Raw genomic sequence first — 17,537 nt, forward strand, 5'->3', positions numbered from 1 at the left:
TGTTGTTCCTACAGCTGGAGGAAAGAAAGAAAAGACACCCCACTGATTTGTAACTCAATCACCTGTAGTCAGATCAAAACCCAAGGGAACGCATGTTCTGGTGGATCAGAGCCCAGATTTACTTAGGTGACCTTCACGAGCAGACAAGCATCGCAAAAGTGTTTGCATCTCCAGCACTCGTACTCTAATTTTTAAAAGCAGTTGGAGCTTGAAGCTTGGAATATGTTGAGGCCTAGATAGGAGAGGAGACAAGAAAGTATTGCTGCTGGTGTTCAGAGCTGCTGACTCTGGGTTAACTGGCTAAACAGTTAGATGTTCCTAAACCAGAATGACAGTCACTGACAGATTCACAGACCTGCAACAACTCAGCCCATCTACCAACTATTCCTCCATGCTCTTTTCCCTAGTCCAATCAACCAGACTAGGGAAACGCTGTTGCTGGGGAAAAGGAGAGTTGGATGGCCTGAAGCTGGTGTTCCAGAACAGTGGAAACAATCCTCAGGGGAGCAATCCATCCTGCCCAGAATACCTTGAAGTTTCCCCAGCAGCAGATAGACTGATTGCTGCAACTTGAGGTTCTCTAGTTTGTACAAATTATCTAAAAATAAAAGGTATTCGTACCAAAGCTATCTTCTATATCTCTAACAATAAATCTCCTGACTGTGGTAACTAGCCTGTAGCTGTTAACTGGACACTTCTTTTGGATTTTCCTCTGGATACTCTGACTTCCTCCTCCTGTTCAAAGATATGTGTCAGGTTCATTCCTCTCTAGGTCACACCATATGTATGTCTGCTCTTGAGGAACCCATATTAGTAGCAGACATCAATTACAAGGATCAAATTTCACTCACTAGCTTGCAGTTAAAAGTGAGTCAGCCTCACTTTTAACCCTTTAGTGTTAAACAAATATGATATTCCAATAAAGTTTATTATTTCAAGTAAGAATGGATGGATGGGCAAATTTAAGACGATATGGTGTTTGTAAGATTGCCCTTATTCTAGTCTGTTTTATCTTTAACTTACAACATCTTCCAAATTCAAATGCAATAAAAAATACACACATCGGTCTCCCTGTGGAAAGCACACACATTTTTCTCTTTTTCTCTTTTTATGTCAGAAACTCACAGTGGAAGCGAAGCTGGTGATGCATGGTGGAGTGAAAGATTCAGACACCAGTTGCAATTATGCGTTGCTGCTCTAATAACCTGTCCAGGGACTGGAGTTGCTGCAGCATCCCACGAGGATTCCCTCCAGTCGTTTGCAGGATTAACTGAAGTAAATCTTCATCAAGACATCGGGCAGTTAAACTCTCCTCCGTGTGTTATCCTGAAGATAATGATTTTTAAATGACGAGGCTGATTATGATGGGATCAAACAAATGAGGAATGATTCAAACTGTAATATTGTTACTTTTATAAACAATATATTTCAACCTTTTTCCCCCATGAAATAAGCTAGTAACTAAGTTTCATGCATCTTTTCTGTTTTGAGAAAGAAAATATAATATAAACAATATAATTCAACCTTTTTAGATAGAGATAGATATAATTTTATTTCGAACATGCAAATATAATTGAAATAACAACAGAAAAAAAACAAAAAAAAATTAAAAATCATCAAGTTTTCATGTAAATATCTTTGTCTACAGAATGCGTGTGCTCGAAAAGGAGTAGGATGAAGTTTACACGTTTCTTGTTCCTACCCCCTTATTTCAAATTTCATTGCTTACAAATCCATATCCAGGATTCAACATTATTTGATCATATATGGTTAACTATGTACAAGTCTAACACATTGAACATACACAAATAAAAAACATTTCAGTGCGTAAACCAGAACAACAAACTACATTTTTACATAAACGAATCACCCTGTCTATAACACCCGCTTAATCTCTGAGCTTGTTTTATATCAATGTGACAAACACCTTAATAAACATACAATGAGACGACTCAGTCACTGAGAGGAAGATTTCCTATATTCATGCAATTTATTTTTTTCCCCCATGAAACAAGCTTTTAACTAAGTCTCATGCATCTTTTTTTTGAGAAAGAAAACAGAAGAATTCATGCGATATATCATTATTTATATTATTTTATTATATTTTGTGTAATTGTCATCCTACGAGTTACTTAACTATTCATTTACTGGGGCAACCCCCACAACTTGTCAAAGTAAGAGCTCCAATTAAACACAGCAGAAAGCACAAACACAACTGCATATCTATTTACTGTCAGCCTCGTTTTGCCATCACTTGTAAGAGAGCCTAAAGTGTGTTTCTGGAGCCAAAAATAACAGGCGTGTATAAAAGTGCTTCCAGCACCAACAAACCGGCCGTGACATTTGGCTGCTTATTGCTGCTTCTGCAGTGAAGCTGTCCAATACGATGTGCATTACAATGAATGTTTTCATCCAATCACAGTATTGCTTCAGGCTTACTCTCACCTGCAAATGGCAGGCGTCATGTGGACATACAGTAAGAACTAGTTCATTTTCTTGGTGAATCCATTATTAAAAAAGTATAAAATATTGTGTTGTATCAAAACAAAATTACATATAATACCCGACTAATGCTTAATGGTGTGTAGTTATTATGACGTGTTATCAAAAACAGCGAGAACAGAAAATGGAAGTTAGAAAGACAAAAGGGGAAGAAGTCTGTCTCAAACCGGTTTGACCCATAACGCACAATCTTGTCTTTAGCCCGCTGACCGAGAAACACACGGCAATCACGTACACCGCAGGGCATGCAAGTGGGTGAGCCTAAGTGCACAAAAAGCATAATGTAGTGACCAGTTGCATTTATATCAACCCATAAATATAATATTTCATGTTTTCTTGGATATATTTACTTTTCAGATCATAAATAAATCAACAGAATTATTTAACCATCTTTAAAGCATGAATTTGGTACAATCCTCGCCCGTGTACCAGGCTGTAGCTTCTTCTGGTTGGCTTACATATTTACCCAATCCAGTTTTTAGATTTTTAGGTTTGCAGAAAACCCGTGCATTTGAGGTTTCAGTATCTAAAATATGTCAGCATACAGTTGTATATCATTCAATTCAGTTCAATTCAATTCAATTTTATTTATATAGCGCCAAATCACAACAAAAGTCGCCTCAAGGCGCTTCATAGATACAGAGAAAAACCCAACAATCATATGACCCCCTATGAGCAGCACTTTGGCGACAGTGGGAAGGAAAAACTCCCTTTTAACAGGAAGAAACCTCCGGCAGAACCAGGCTCAGGGAGGGGCGGGGCCATCTGCTGTGATTGGTTGGGGTGAGAGAAGGAAGACAGGATAAAGACATGCTGTGGAAGAGAGACAGAGATTAATAACAGATATGATTCAATGCAGAGAGGTCTGTTAACACATAGTGAGTGAAGAAGAAACAGTACATCTACTGCAGCATAACTAAGGGAGGATTCAGGGTCACCTGGTCCAGCCCTAACTATATGCTTTAGCAAAAAGGAAAGTTTGAAGCCTAATCTTAAAAGTAGAGATAGTGTCTGTCTCCCGAATCCAAACTGGAAGCTGGTTCCACAGAAGAGGGGCCTGAAAACTGAAGGCTCTGCCTCCCATTCTACTTTTAAATACTCTAGGAACAACAAGTAGGCCTGCAGAGCGAGAGCGAAGTGCTCTAATAGGGTGATATGGTACTACAAGGTCATTAAGATAAGATGGGGCCTGATTATTTAAGACCTTGTATGTGAGGAGCAGGATTTTGAATTCTGGATTTAACAGGAAGCCAATGAAGGGAAGCCACAACAGCAACATTTGAATTGTTGCTTATGTGGCAAGAATTGTTAGTGAAAATCACACCCACAGAATAATTCGATATCAATCCATTAACACAGACATCATCAGCAGCAGGTTTTAAAGAATGATGATATCAGCTGTCAGAAAGAAAAGGAAGCAGAATGAAAAATTCCTGCTCAATGAGCACTCGGGTGACTTTGTTCTCTCTGCTCTCATTATCTGTGTCAGCGCCCAGAGCTCCATCTGCCATAAGACATAAAAACATAGTAAAAAAAGAGTCTTGAAACCACGTTCTGACTTTTTGCTTGAAACAAAAGCAGATTTCTGCTTTTTCTTGGCAGATTTCTTTGGGGTTGTGATGAAAAGTTATGTCAAATGCCGTGTGTCAGAGAAAGGAAACGCAAAAAGGCTTTCCTTTTCTTTTTCGGTGGCTGTAGTGTTTTATTCATGGATGTGCGCTCCTCCTCCATGACAGAGATTAAACTAAGATGTAGCCAGGAGCGATTTAAAATTCCTTTACTGTGTCATTTGAGAGTCAGTCAACTGTACCTTTCAGATTTGCTAAAAGTCATCAGAAAATACTCCACTGAGGGAAAAGTAAGGAAATGGAAAATGATTAATAGACACACCTGCACCTGTTTAGTACATACATGCATTTCAAAATGTTTGCCTAAGTGTAGCTCAGGCGTTCGAGCAGGTTTGTGGTTCGATCCCTAGTTTTAGTTTTAAACCAGGCTGGCAGGACACAAATCACTGCTATCTTTGCACATATGTTTCCATTTTTATCCATACAAATGTCTTCAGTGACTCGTTTATTTGAGGCCTTCTTAACATAACACTGCGTTGTGGCTCCTAATGACAATTTTATTTATTTATATAACACATTTTATTACATGTAAACTGATTGTGCTTAAGACAGAAAATAAAAAAATACTTTTTTTTTTTTACTTTCTTGGATTCAAGCGTGTATAACTTAGAAACTAGTGAAACAATGAGTTTATTTTTAGTCCTTGGCTCTTGTTTGTTTGTTCCCTTTGGTCTCCAGTCTGTCTCTGTCTCATCTCCTGCGTGTCCCCGGGCACGTCCTCGTGTCTGCCTGCTCTCCCTGTATTCTCTAGTTGACATGTCTGTGTTCCTGGTTCCTGTGGCAGGGGATGAAGACACTCACTGGCTACAAAGACAGTCACACACAAACAAACTCCCTGGACATCACCTTACCTGACACCCTAAACCAGTTCTTCGCCCGCTTTGAACAACAAAACAGGGACACCATCCAGACCTCTCTGCATTGAATCATATCTGTTATTAACCTCTGTCTCTCTTCCACAGCATGTCTTTATCCTGTCTTCCTTCTCTCACCCCAACCAATCACAGCAGATGGCCCCGCCCCTCCCTGAGCCTGGTTCTGCTGGAGGTTTCTTCCTGTTAAAAGGGAGTTTTTCCTTCCCACTGTCACCAAAGTGCTGCTCATAGGGGGTCATATGATTGTTGGGTTTTTCTCTGTATGTATGATTGTAGGGTCTACCTTAAAATGGATGACATCAAGCTGTATGCCAGAGTGTATGAGATGTCAATTCACTGATCCACCAGGATATACAGCACATCAGGGGAAAGCCACAAGTCCCTGGGAACCCCACAGGTAAATGAGAACCATGAAGAGGCTGCTAGGATAGCCGCACCACCAAATACCTGCAGAGAGTAAGCCAACTCCTTAGGACTTACCTGAGTGGGAAGAACAAGATCTGGGCAACCAACACCTATGCCAGTCATCAGATACCCAACTGGGAGAAAAAGCTGGCCAAAGGATTTGATAGAAGCCACTGACCTTGATCAAAACAAGGAAATGGTTTCACCCCAAGTCCAGCACTCTGAGACTGTAAACGGAAGGGAGGAGGCCAAGGACTAATGAGTGTCAGAACCACTATCCAGGATGAGCCAATGAACATCCATCTTCCATAAGGAAAATGGCCACAACTGACCACATGCTTAGTGAATACTTCAGGCAGCGCGACCCTGAAAAAGAAGACCAGCAATGAGAGGAACCATCATAGAAGAACAGGCCCCTGCACAGCATGTGCCACCGGCAAATAGAAGAAGTGACATCCAGAAAACCTACCAGTGGCTGAAAGATAGTACAGAGGCACTAATCATGGCAATACAGGAACGAGGTCTACCATACCAGGCAAGAGCCGAAGTGTAGGCTGTGCAAAGATGCTCCAAACCAACCAGACATAGAAGCGCTGCACAAGCAGAAGACAACGGCCGTAGTGATAGCCAGTGTTGGTCAAGTTACTTGAAAAAAGTAATCAGTAACTAATTACTGATTACTCCCCCAAAAAGTAATCACGTTACTTTACTGATTACTTATTTTTAAAAGTAATTAATTACTTAGTTACTTAGTTCCTTTTTAAAAACACGATTTACAACCTGAATAGGTGATAAAGCGATAGATCTTTCAGCCCAATTCTACTTTTTCTGCATAATCCATCATACAAAATGTAATCAAATGGAAAAGTCTCTTTTTAAAACTTGTTTTATTAGTTTTAATCTTTTAACTTTATGCATCAAGCAAAAATTTAATTATCTGCAACATTCTCTGACTGGAAGAAATTAGTTTAACATTTAAACCTATTTTCTGCACATTCCAGCACATAGAATAAAATATTTTGTGTGTTTACACTCAGTCTTTCAAATAGATGCAAGTAAAACACAGCAGAAAATAAATAAAGTCAAAGACTAGCGGTCCTGTTGCTCTATTTTCACCTGTAAAGCAGGAGTGGGGTAGGCGGAGGGTTACCCTGGTGCAGGTGTGCCGCGGTCAGTGGAAGAATCCGCGAGTTTCTCTGTGAGTTTCCCATTACGTCGTAGCTACTCGGTGCTTGTTTGGAAGTTTAGGGGTTTTTTCGCTGTAAAAAGAAGTTTTCTTCCCACGCACAACGGACACTAATGTTTTTGTCACTTTTTATGGAATCAAACTCAAAGTAAGGTCAGTACTTCCACGCTTTAAACGCTGCACGCTCATACTCTCTCTGCACTCGATATATGATCCATTGTTGATCTGCACACAGCTGTTGTCACGAACGTCGCACTCGCTTACGTCACTGTCATGAGACATTCTCGCAAAAAAATCACGGTTTTAGTAACGCAGTAACGCAGCGTTGCTACGGGAAAGTAACGGTAATCTAATTACCGTTTTTGCAATAGTAATCCCTTACTTTACTCGTTACTTGAAAAAAGTAACCCGTTACTGCCTATCTCTGGTGATAGCTGTAGCTATACTGAGGAAGAGGGAGCTCTAGAACATTCTGAGAGTAGAGCTCTGAAAGACACGGAGGGTCAAGAACAGTGGTCTCTGTGGTTTCTGTGGTAATCGGACCCCCACGCTGGGCTTGCCAGGATTAACATTTGACAGCTCCTGTTAAACGATATCACAGCAAAGCAGGTAATCGACACGCTGGTCCACAGTGTCCAGTGTGAAATGCACATGCAATCTGGTTTTGTTTGTTTTGTTTGCACCCTTTTCTGTTTATTTAATGTTGTGTATGTAACGGTGACTTCAGTAACAGCAGCCGGGGAAACTGGTAAAAAAGAGAAAGTTGACTTGTTGCTTACTGGACTCTGACATCTCCAGTCCACAACAGCTGAAACCAGAAACAATGCAAATCAAATTTCTAGTGAATCTTTCAGATATTTGAATTATTGTTCGCTTACAAACTGAATGAGTTTGAGTCCTTCACAATAAAATAATATCTCTGCATCAGAGAGTCAAGTATCACATGAGCAGGCTGGCACTGCATTTGTATTCACCTGGCAGAGCGCATCCTTCTATCCTAGCTTCTGAAAATCAGATCGTAGGAGCAACGGTAGAGTTAGAAAGCATGTGGAGAGGCCATTCAGTTTGGCAACAAACAAGGCATTCGCAATCTGATATTTACATGCATTTACAATAAAAGTGCTGTTTGAATGTGTAAATATAATCACTCATGAGCAGGAAGAAATTGAAAAACTTTAATGGCTTTTTTGGTGTACTTTTACATGCATAAAAAGCAAAAGACACCATAAAAAAACAAACGACCTCCTCTTTGTTTTATTATCTTTACATTCCTCTCAAAACAAACTGGAGTTAAAACCAATTAGTACATGCGGAGATAATGAAAGATAAAAACACATAATTGTTGATAATTGCGATTTAAACTATTTCATACAAATGTTTCAACAAAGAATTCCCTTGAAAAAAACAACATTGGCAACAGATGATTGAAAAACAAATCCTAACTTTACATCACAAGAACTCCAACGCAAACCTTAAGACGTCAAAAAAGCTCAAATGCTGAAAGTTACAAGCAAAACAAAAGAAAAAAGTCTGTAAAATTGGGCAGACTTTTGGTTTTGGTTTGAAAGGATTCAGTAGGTGCTGCGCTCGGGTCTGACCTTTGTACAGTAAACTCTATAATACACTTTGACAAAGTCACTGAAATCCCCCCCAAAAGGAAACTAACATTAAAATAGAGGTTTCTGCACATCATATTTACTTCATGTCAAAGCAGTGTGGAAAACTTTATTTTGAAATTCTTCCTGTTTCCTGTTCAAATATTTTAGTATTGCTGGAAAATCTAAAACTAAAACCAATCAAAGAGCCATGTGATGAGTGGTAACATGTTTATCTTGTTGCTTGTAGATGTCCTCACTATGTTTAGAGTCGTTTCAAATTTTGATCTTTTGTCTTCATACGTAACAAAAAACACGGATTTTCTTGATCTCTATGCTGTTGCAGCGCTTCTACTGCATCACTGTGCCAACGTGTAATTACTCATTTAAAACATATTTAAAAACAACACTTTTCTTTGTTAGGGGACGGCCTAATAGTTACTGCCTTTTAAAACACACAGAAAAAACAATAAAGATGAAACTAAGGAAGCTCTCGATGAGCTACATCTTCATTTGCAGTCACAAACCGCTGATGGAATCAATTTTACTGATGTAAATATTCCAAAATATATTTCTTAATTGCTCCATCTGTTATATCGAATTAGATTTGTTTAACTTAAATCGATTTGATCTAATTTGACATCATTATACTTTAATATAACGCCTCCCCCACAGTCACTGAATGAAAAACCGCTCTTTTGTTGTGGTGAATCAACTTTATTAGCAGGAATGATCAAAGACACGAAGGCTTTAATTCTAGATGTGTTCAATCTTTAGGGCCTTATGATCCATGTCTTATAATAACAGTGTTGTGTGACAATGTGCAAACAACACAGATCAGTTCTGTGCGTTAACCCTGTGTCTCCAGTAAAGCCTCGACTCATTGGCTGTTTCCTGGTTCTGTTGGGGTAATGACGTCTGTGACACGCACAGCACTTCCTGTTCCACCTACTACAACATGCGTCTGCCAATCCACTGTTACGTTCATTAAATACATTCAGATCTCTTCTGCTGAAACATTATTTGTGCTGAAATTATTCAAGAGGAATCACGAGGCCATCAGTTTGAGTTTTCTGGCTACAAACGGTATCATCAGTAAAACCTCTGTGAACATACCAGCATCATTTATGAAACAAAAGCACAGAACTGGAAAATATTTTAAGGCTTAGTTCAAGTATTAATCTAACAGCATTTATACAGACGACGCCAATAACCTTCATAAAATGAACTGGAGGCGTTCATGGTCCTCGTGGTTTGGACCAACTCTTCTTTTTACCTGCGAGGTCGAGGCTGCTCTGCTCTCAGCGTCCTTGTTGGACATTCAATAAATGTTAAAGCGGAGCATGTTGGACGTGTTGAACGTGTCGTCCTAACACACATTTGTGAATTTGGTGGATGTAAAAGTTTTCTGTGTCCTTCAATATTCAAAGGAATTAAAAAACTGAAAGAATTCGACTTTGGAAAATGTTTAATTTCTTCATGCTTTGTATCCTGTTTACCATCAGGTCACGATATGTGTCTACAAAGTGTGTGTGGTTTTTATCCAGCTACTGATTCGGATGTTTATTAGTCACATGTGTATTTTACTACACAGGACTTTGGCCTTGAACGCGTCGACTCTTTTAACTTTTTAATTATCCGTCGAGCTCCGGTCTGCATCCTGTATGATCTCTGATCTACACATACAGTGTCTGTAGTTTCTGACAGGTTAGGTTTTGTGTTTGTTGTGTATTTAATAATCATACGAAAAGCCCCGCCCACCCCACAATTCCCCAAACTGATGTCAGAGAATTTCACCAGATATTTAAATCAATATTATTATTCTTACTAAGCTATTTAACATCAAAATATCAAAACGACTTAATAAACTTCTGAAAATGTGCGTAGCTTCAGTTAACGCAAGCCCGGCTATTTAACCCACGTTTGGCACCTCAGCTTCACTTTGAGGGCTGTCGGCAGTAAACTGGAACCTGCGTCCAGCTCAACTTGCACAAAGGCAAAAACACGTTCTGTCTGGTCAACATGAGGAAGGAGACAAAACCTTCATCCGTGTTCAAGGAGAGTTCAAACATCTCAGACAGCTGTCTCCTGATCCTCTCTCTGGATCATCTGGTAATGCTGTCGGTTCTCCAGGTACGCTGCCAGTTCAGCATCTTCGGCCTTCTCCGCCCTGTTCTTAGGAGTGTCGCCCTGAAGAAGAGACGCGCAGCATTACACTCAAAAATGATTGTTTCTGTATGACAAAGAGCTTTGTGTTAGCGCACTGAACTGTGTTTGCATTAAACTGTTTACATGATCAAAACAAAACTGTGTTTAATGCAGCTCAGTCATGCTGTTTCACTGCACAGGTTCCTCCCAGTTTCTGAGATGCAATCCCAGCAGAAAACGAAGCTTTTTAGAAACGTTTCTCATTTGCTTCCTTCTCTGTGTCGGAGGCGGCCCAACACAGAGCAACCAGCTCACCAATCAAGACTCAGCAGCACTAAAAACCAAAGAACTGAGGATAGAAGCTGCTTCACAGTGTGGGTGCTTCATTTGTGTTCATGTTGTTGGGACATAAATCTATTTACTTAATTACAATATGTGGAAAAAAATATGACCACAACTAGAGCTGCGCGATATGACCCAAAATTCATATCCCGATCTTTAGCTGGATGACGATATATATCTCAATATTATTTTACAGCCATAAAGTAAGAACAAAAAGAGAGTTTAGTCAAAGCTGTGTCCCAGATCTCACACAGGCACATTTATTAACATACAGCATAGATGTACGTGCAAAACTTATAGAAATGATCAGCATTTATTAAATAATAATGCTCCATAAATAAAAGAAAACTATGTTGTTTTTGTGCATAACAAAAAGCTCACAATCGTGCAGTCAAAATGTAAACGAACAGACGCAGAGCAGAATAACAAGCAGCTGCTCTGTTCTGCTGCGTGACTGACGGCCTGCAGTTTGAAACCCTCTTTGTAACCGTGTCTCTTACAGACGCCATTTATGGTCCTTATACACACACAGTACGGTAATATTACGGATACTACGGTAGCCGTAATGCTCTTCGCAGCTTCGTAGCTTAGCAAAGTCGTACTGAAACATTTTTGACAGATTGCTGAGCGCCGTGTACATAAAATCAGTTTGTGGTCAGTAAGCACAACCAGGACTCATGCATAAGGAGCGCTGATGATTCTTGAGAAAATGAAAGGATTTTAGTGTGAGGTTATAGTCCGAAAAATACGGTATACAGGTTTTGTAAGGTGGTTTGTTTCGGGGCAGGATGCTGGGAGACGGTCTGGGATGCAGCACAGTTTCACACACTCTTCATTTTGCACTTTTGTTGCTGTTGTAAATGGTGAAGATGCTGGTAGTGCTGCCTGCACCACGCACGGGGCGACCTGCGCTAACTCGCTAACGGAGATTTGTCGCGTTAATGCAGTTACGGCGTTAACGTCATTTTAGAGTAACGCTGCAGCACTAAAATAATCATCTTCAAATGTTTTCTGTTTGCCGAGCAGCTCCTCTGTGATAGCTGCCGTGGCCGTCTGGTCGTCGCCTGCAGGTGAAGCGATGGGGGAGGGGGAGGGGCGAGGCAGAGTAACAGCGTGGAGACAAGAGTGGACGAAAGAGGCAAACTTGCGGCTCCACGAGTATAATTATAACGTAACATCGACATAAACGATATTGTCACACCTCATATAAAAAGAAATCGATATATTAAAAACTCGATGTATCGCCCAGTCCGAAGCACAACCATAACAGCGGTCGAGCCAAGGATCTGAATCTGTGGGAACAGGGTCAGGTTTACGCTCCAGGAAGAGCGAGAGAGTCCAAGTGCAGAGACATTTTAAGAGGAAACAAAGTACTTTATGGTGGATGTTAAAACTTCTCTTGTTTTCTCTCTGCATCCTCCCCCCTCTCCTCCCCTCAGTATCTAGGTCATTGCTGAGTCCAGTGAGCTAAGAGCTTTTTCTGTGCAGTTAAAACCTCCATAGAAAAACTAAGAAAGAAACATATTTGAGACCAGAACACAAACATGTGCTAAAGCAACTGCAATGGTGCTATTTTTGCACTGCATTCATCAAAATGTGCAGTCGTTCATCAGCTCCCCTCTGAAATGCTTCCTGAGCGAGTGTTTCACACATATGTTCTCCACATTTGTGTTGGTGCTTTATTCTCTGAAAAGGCAGATTTTAGCTGTGTGGATCGCGCTTCTTCACTGAAACGATTAAAGTAAAGAAGACTCGACGTACTCCGGGGCTGAGAAAGACAAAATGGAACAAAACGTGTGTGAAGCTTTGGAACTGAAAGGATTTCTGCACAGATTGGTCACAACATGCAATTTTCTTCCTTTTAAACCACTTCGTTGTACATTCACCTGCGTGCTTCAGCACCGTCTTCTTGCATCACCCGACCTCTCTTAACCCTTTAAGACCGACCATAGAACCAAGTCCGCCAGAGCTTATATTATATGTTTACATGCTGTGGAGCCATTTTTGGGAGCATTTCAAGTTGCTATACATCAATACAACCATTACAGCCTGGATTTTAATAATATGTCTGCATTAAGTGCATAGTAATTACATAAATTGCAAAAAAGTCCATAAACTACAGAAAAATTGAAAATGTTTTTGTTTTTTTAACATATATTTCTAGTTAGAGAAATTTAAGAGGCTTATCCCTCAAAACTGTAAATACAAAAAAGTCGCACAAAATAGTTTCCCACCACAGGAAATTTATTTTGAGTGTCTTCATAGTTTTATTTTTGAAATACACCAATTTTTATACACTGCAGGAAAAACGAAAATAAACATTATGATGCAAATTTGCAAAAAAGCAGCATATGCATCAAAATAAACTATTTCCAGCAGTGCAATATGAGTCCTAAGCATCCCAGAAACCACACAGAAAGTCATAAAGTCAAAGATAACTTTTAAAAACACCAGTATAGGCTCATGAGGCCCTGATGGTAAAAAACTACATTTCCGCAAAAATGACGCCACTTCCGGTTTCGGGCAGGTCATGGCGGACATGCGATAGTTCGCGCTGATGGACGTAGGAAGTGTTACAAACAGCTGATCGGATCGGCAAAGCGTGTTTCTGGAATATTATGTTTTTGTTGCTGCAAGTGCTTTTTATGCAGTTTTTGCAAAGTTATATGTGGAAGGAAACTGTGACCGAGGACAAGCTGATGGCATAAGATGTAAGTACAACTCCTCCAGTTTCATATGCAAAAAAAATTATTGCGCTAGCTCACGTGGTTGCAGAGCTACCAGGATTTAAAAATAGTTATGCAAAACAGAGCGTGCTGCTCTGACCGGTTTTAAAGGGTTAAACTTTAGGTCATGACTAAAGCTTCAGAGAGGGGGGAGTCACTTATTTACCCAGAAGAGCAGACGGTGTCAGTATACATCTTTATGGAAAAATCTACAACCCACTAATTTTATCTCTGTGACAGAAACATCGTCAAGTCACTTTTGGACATCTCCCTTTTCCAGCCAGCCATCGGTGATTACTCAGTAACGATGGCAAAAACACAACTGTGTGTATGTAGTTTGGTCTGTGATCGTGAGCTACATGAATCAGTCTGCAAATATAAAAAGCAACTTATTCAAAGAAGGAGGGCGTTTCCTTTTTGTTTCACAGAGTCATGGAGAACTGTAAACGCTACTGAACCTACCAGCAGGTCTGTTTTCATGAGCGAGGCTCCTGCTTCTACCAGATAATGACAGATAGTCCTGTGACACAGCGACGCAGCCTGATGAAGAACCGTCTCCCCACTGGTGGTCCGTGATGCAGCAGCAGAGAGAAAAGAAGAGAGCGAGCTGTATTTCATGTATGCTGGGAGTGAAACACAGCTGATGAAGAGGCACCGACTGATCCTGTTTGGCTTTTATGTTTATTCTCTTTAATGTTTTCTACACTTGTTGGAATGCCAGGCAACAGAAAGAGACCCGAGCTCATTGGCATCATCATCAAAGCTTGAAAACAGTCATTTTATAGCAGATAGAGAACACACAAAGCTCGTTATTATTCTAAGACTAGTGTTAACATGCAGCCCTAAACAAATCCCCTCAAGTTATTTGTTCCTACTGTAACATCTAAATGTTTCACATACTTACTGCAGTTTCTCAGTGACATCAATCAGCTCACTTGGTGCTGGAAGACAGAGAAGACAGAGAGAAGGAGGAATAACTGTAGACACACAGGGTTCATCCAACTATGCAAACTGGCTTTTAACCTTTAATTAGAGTTTCTGCACATTTGCAGCATCATCTTATTATTAGCAACAGTGGTAGCAGTATGTTCACAGTCATAGCGCTGTGAGGTGATCCCACGGGTGGATGGAGCTCTGCCACAGCCTGACAGAACTAGTTCAGCATGTTTTTCATTACTGTAAATACTAGATCTTCATCTCCACTCGATGCTTTTCTGTTACCATTGTCAAGGATGTAGCGCACCATGTCCTTGCTTCCTGTACTAACAGCATGGTGTAGCAAGCTCCACCCTGACTGGTCCAGGACGGTGAGGTCGGCTCCCCTCAGGTGCAGCTCCTGCAGCTGCAGGTGAAATACAGGCGAGAAAAACGTTAACAGAAAGGCTTTTTTAACCCTTTAAGACCTACCATAGAACCAAGTCCGCCAGAGCTTATATTATATGTTTACATGCTGTGGAGCCATTTTTGGGAGCATTTCAAGTTGCTATACATCAATACAACCATTACAGCCTAAATTTTAATAATATGTCTGCATTAAGTGCATAGTAATTACATCAATTGCAAAAAAGTGCAATAAACTACAAAAAAATTGAAAATCGTTTTTGTTTTTTTAACATATATTTGTAGTTAGAGAAATTTAAGAGGCTTATCCCTCAAAACTGTAAATACAAAAAAGTTGCACAAAATAGTTTCCCACCACAGGAAATTTATTTTGAGTGTCTTCATAGTTTTATTTTTGAAATACACCAATTTTCATATACTGCAGGAAAAATGAAAATAAATATTATAATGCAAATTTGCAAAAAAGCAGCATATGCATCAAAATAAACTATTTCCAGCAGTGCAATATGAGTCCTAAGCATCCCAGAAACCACACAGAAAGTCATAAAGTCAAACATAACTTTTAAAAACACCAGTATAGGCTCATGAGGCCCTGATGGTAAAAAACTACATTTCCGCAAAAATGACATCACTTCCGGTTTCGGGCAGGTCATGGTGGACATGCAAAAGTTCGCGCTGACGTCTATTCCAACGTAGGAAGTGTTATGAACAGCTGATCGGATCGGCAAAGCGTGTTTCTGGAATATTATGTTTTTGTTGCTACAAGTGCTTTTTATGCAGTTTTTGCAAAGCTATATGTGGAAGGAAACTGTGACCGAGGACAAGCTGATGGCATAAGATGTAAGTACAACTCCTCCGGTTTCATATGCAAAAAAAATTATTGCGCTAGCTCACGTGGTTGCAGAGCTACCGGGATTTAAAAGTAGTTACGCAAAACAGAGCGTGCCCGCTCCGACCGGCTTTAAAGGGTTAAGCTGATAACAAACTAAATTTGTAATTAAAGTCTAAATGCATCACAATGAGATGTTAACACATGGAAAGGATGCGAAAGGTGTGAGAGCGGTGTCCAAGAGCAACGTGTTTCCATGCAACTTCCTTAAGTTATGGACAAATAAAGAAATATGCAAACACTTATCAGTGCTTACCTTCTTCAAGTCCTTGTTCTTCACACAATCCATCAACATTTCTAACGAGACAGAGAGAGAATGCAAAAACAAAAACACAGTTTCATTGTTACAGAAAGCATCTGCATAAACACCCAAACACATCATCGTGTCCACTTTTTGGACATTTACAGAAACAAGTAAAAAAAAACATGTACGGGCAGTAAATGATTATTACATCCACGAGGGTCAGAATATTAGAAACAGCTTCAGTGCTGTGACACAATAATTATTTTGTATATTTATTACACGGATAATTGGTGTATTTACTGAGTCATGTTTGTAGTGATAGCTGGCATTTTATGTTCTAATGGAAATGATGAAGTGAACAGGGATCAGGCTCTCTGTGGCTACAGTGCAGGAGCTGAATGATTAGATAACGCCACAAAGGATCATCATTATATTGAACATCCCCATGAAAACTGTTCACAGTGTTGTTACCGGGTGAAACAGTTGGTGTGTGTCTGTCTAAGCCGAGATATGAGATGAATGTTTATTAGGTTGACCTCAATACTTGCTTTCACTCCCTCTCTCTTTAGTAGCTGAGTCCTAATCCAGTTATGTTAGGCTTAGGGTGTGTGTGTGTGTGTGTGTGTGTGTGTGTGAGAGAGAGAGTGAGACAGAAAGAGAGAGAGGGGTGCAAAGAGTGAGTGAAAGGAGGGGGAGAGAAAGACTTCAAAAACCTCTAAGAGCGTTTGTAGCTGTAAGACAAATCAAAAACAACACACACACAGTCGCACACACACAACAAAACCAAACACACACTGTGAATTAAATGAATTTAGCCGAGGGAAAGAATTAAGTAAACCAGAGAAAATAAGATTCAGTCTTACGACACAAGAAAGGAGAAAAGGTAGAAGGAGGACACACAAACACACAAACGCACAAACACTCGCACACGTCACTTGGTCCATTGAACTCTTCAGTTTGATGCAGTCAGCCTGTCTGACCCTTATGGGAGCTGCGTCTGCGTGTGGATGAAAGCAGATGTATGCGTGTACGCAAGAAAGAAAGCCTGGAGTCACATTTCATTAAAACAAACGTAACGAAAACAGGACACGAGCCTCACATGTTGAACATCCTGCGTGTCCACTCACAGTCATACACACAGTGCTGCACCTGAAACTAATGTTTACAGTCTGCAGCAGCCATAGACTCACTGATGGTTACTGTTTGTATCACATTAAACTAAATGTGTTCATTTCAGAGTAAACAATATTAAACTGGGACGTTTTTGCAGCGTGTTGGGATTCCCAGTGTTTTCACACATGTATGTTTAAGGCTTTTCCACCACAGCCCACACCTGGCTTTGTGTTACTTCACTTGAATAATCTTTGCTTCTTCTTCTTGTAGCACACAGTCAACAACAGGAACGCTGCCACGGTGCATTGGCATTGTGCAGGATGTGATTTGCCATTGAAGTAAAGGCTTCCCCGTTAAGCCAGATGGTTTCACTCTTAATCACAGAGGAGTTGTGACAGATTTGGAGTCGTCAGACTACAGAGCAGTGAGTCACACTCTTCCCCGTGAAGATGGTGGGATTTCCTGCCTTTGTTTACAGTAAATGGATTTTTGTCTTTCTGGCTGAACTACGAACAGTGACAGAGGGTTGGATGTGGAAGCGTA

The 17,537-nt window shown here is 40.2% G+C and overlaps 1 protein-coding gene across 2 annotated transcripts in view; it reads right to left on the reverse strand.

The window, feature by feature from the left end:
* Positions 1-7,757: 7,757 nt before the first annotated feature.
* Positions 7,758-17,537, reverse strand: part of LOC102781593 (diacylglycerol kinase zeta-like) — an 83,827-nt gene continuing 74,047 nt past the window's right edge. For both annotated transcript variants that reach the window (XM_087836480.1, XM_087836479.1), the window contains 5 exons: positions 15,894-15,934; positions 14,629-14,749; positions 14,312-14,348; positions 13,870-13,969; positions 7,758-10,381 (listed from right to left, as the gene is read on the reverse strand). In XM_087836480.1, the coding sequence (XP_087692606.1) occupies positions 10,265-10,381; positions 13,870-13,969; positions 14,312-14,348; positions 14,629-14,749; positions 15,894-15,934 (416 nt within the window). In that variant the 3' untranslated portion in view covers positions 7,758-10,264. The remainder of the gene's footprint in view (positions 10,382-13,869; positions 13,970-14,311; positions 14,349-14,628; positions 14,750-15,893; positions 15,935-17,537) is intronic.

Source organism: Neolamprologus brichardi, chromosome 23, assembly GCF_056152115.1.
Source record: "Neolamprologus brichardi isolate AB-2024 chromosome 23, ASM5615211v1, whole genome shotgun sequence".
Taxonomy (NCBI): domain Eukaryota; kingdom Metazoa; phylum Chordata; class Actinopteri; order Cichliformes; family Cichlidae; genus Neolamprologus; species Neolamprologus brichardi.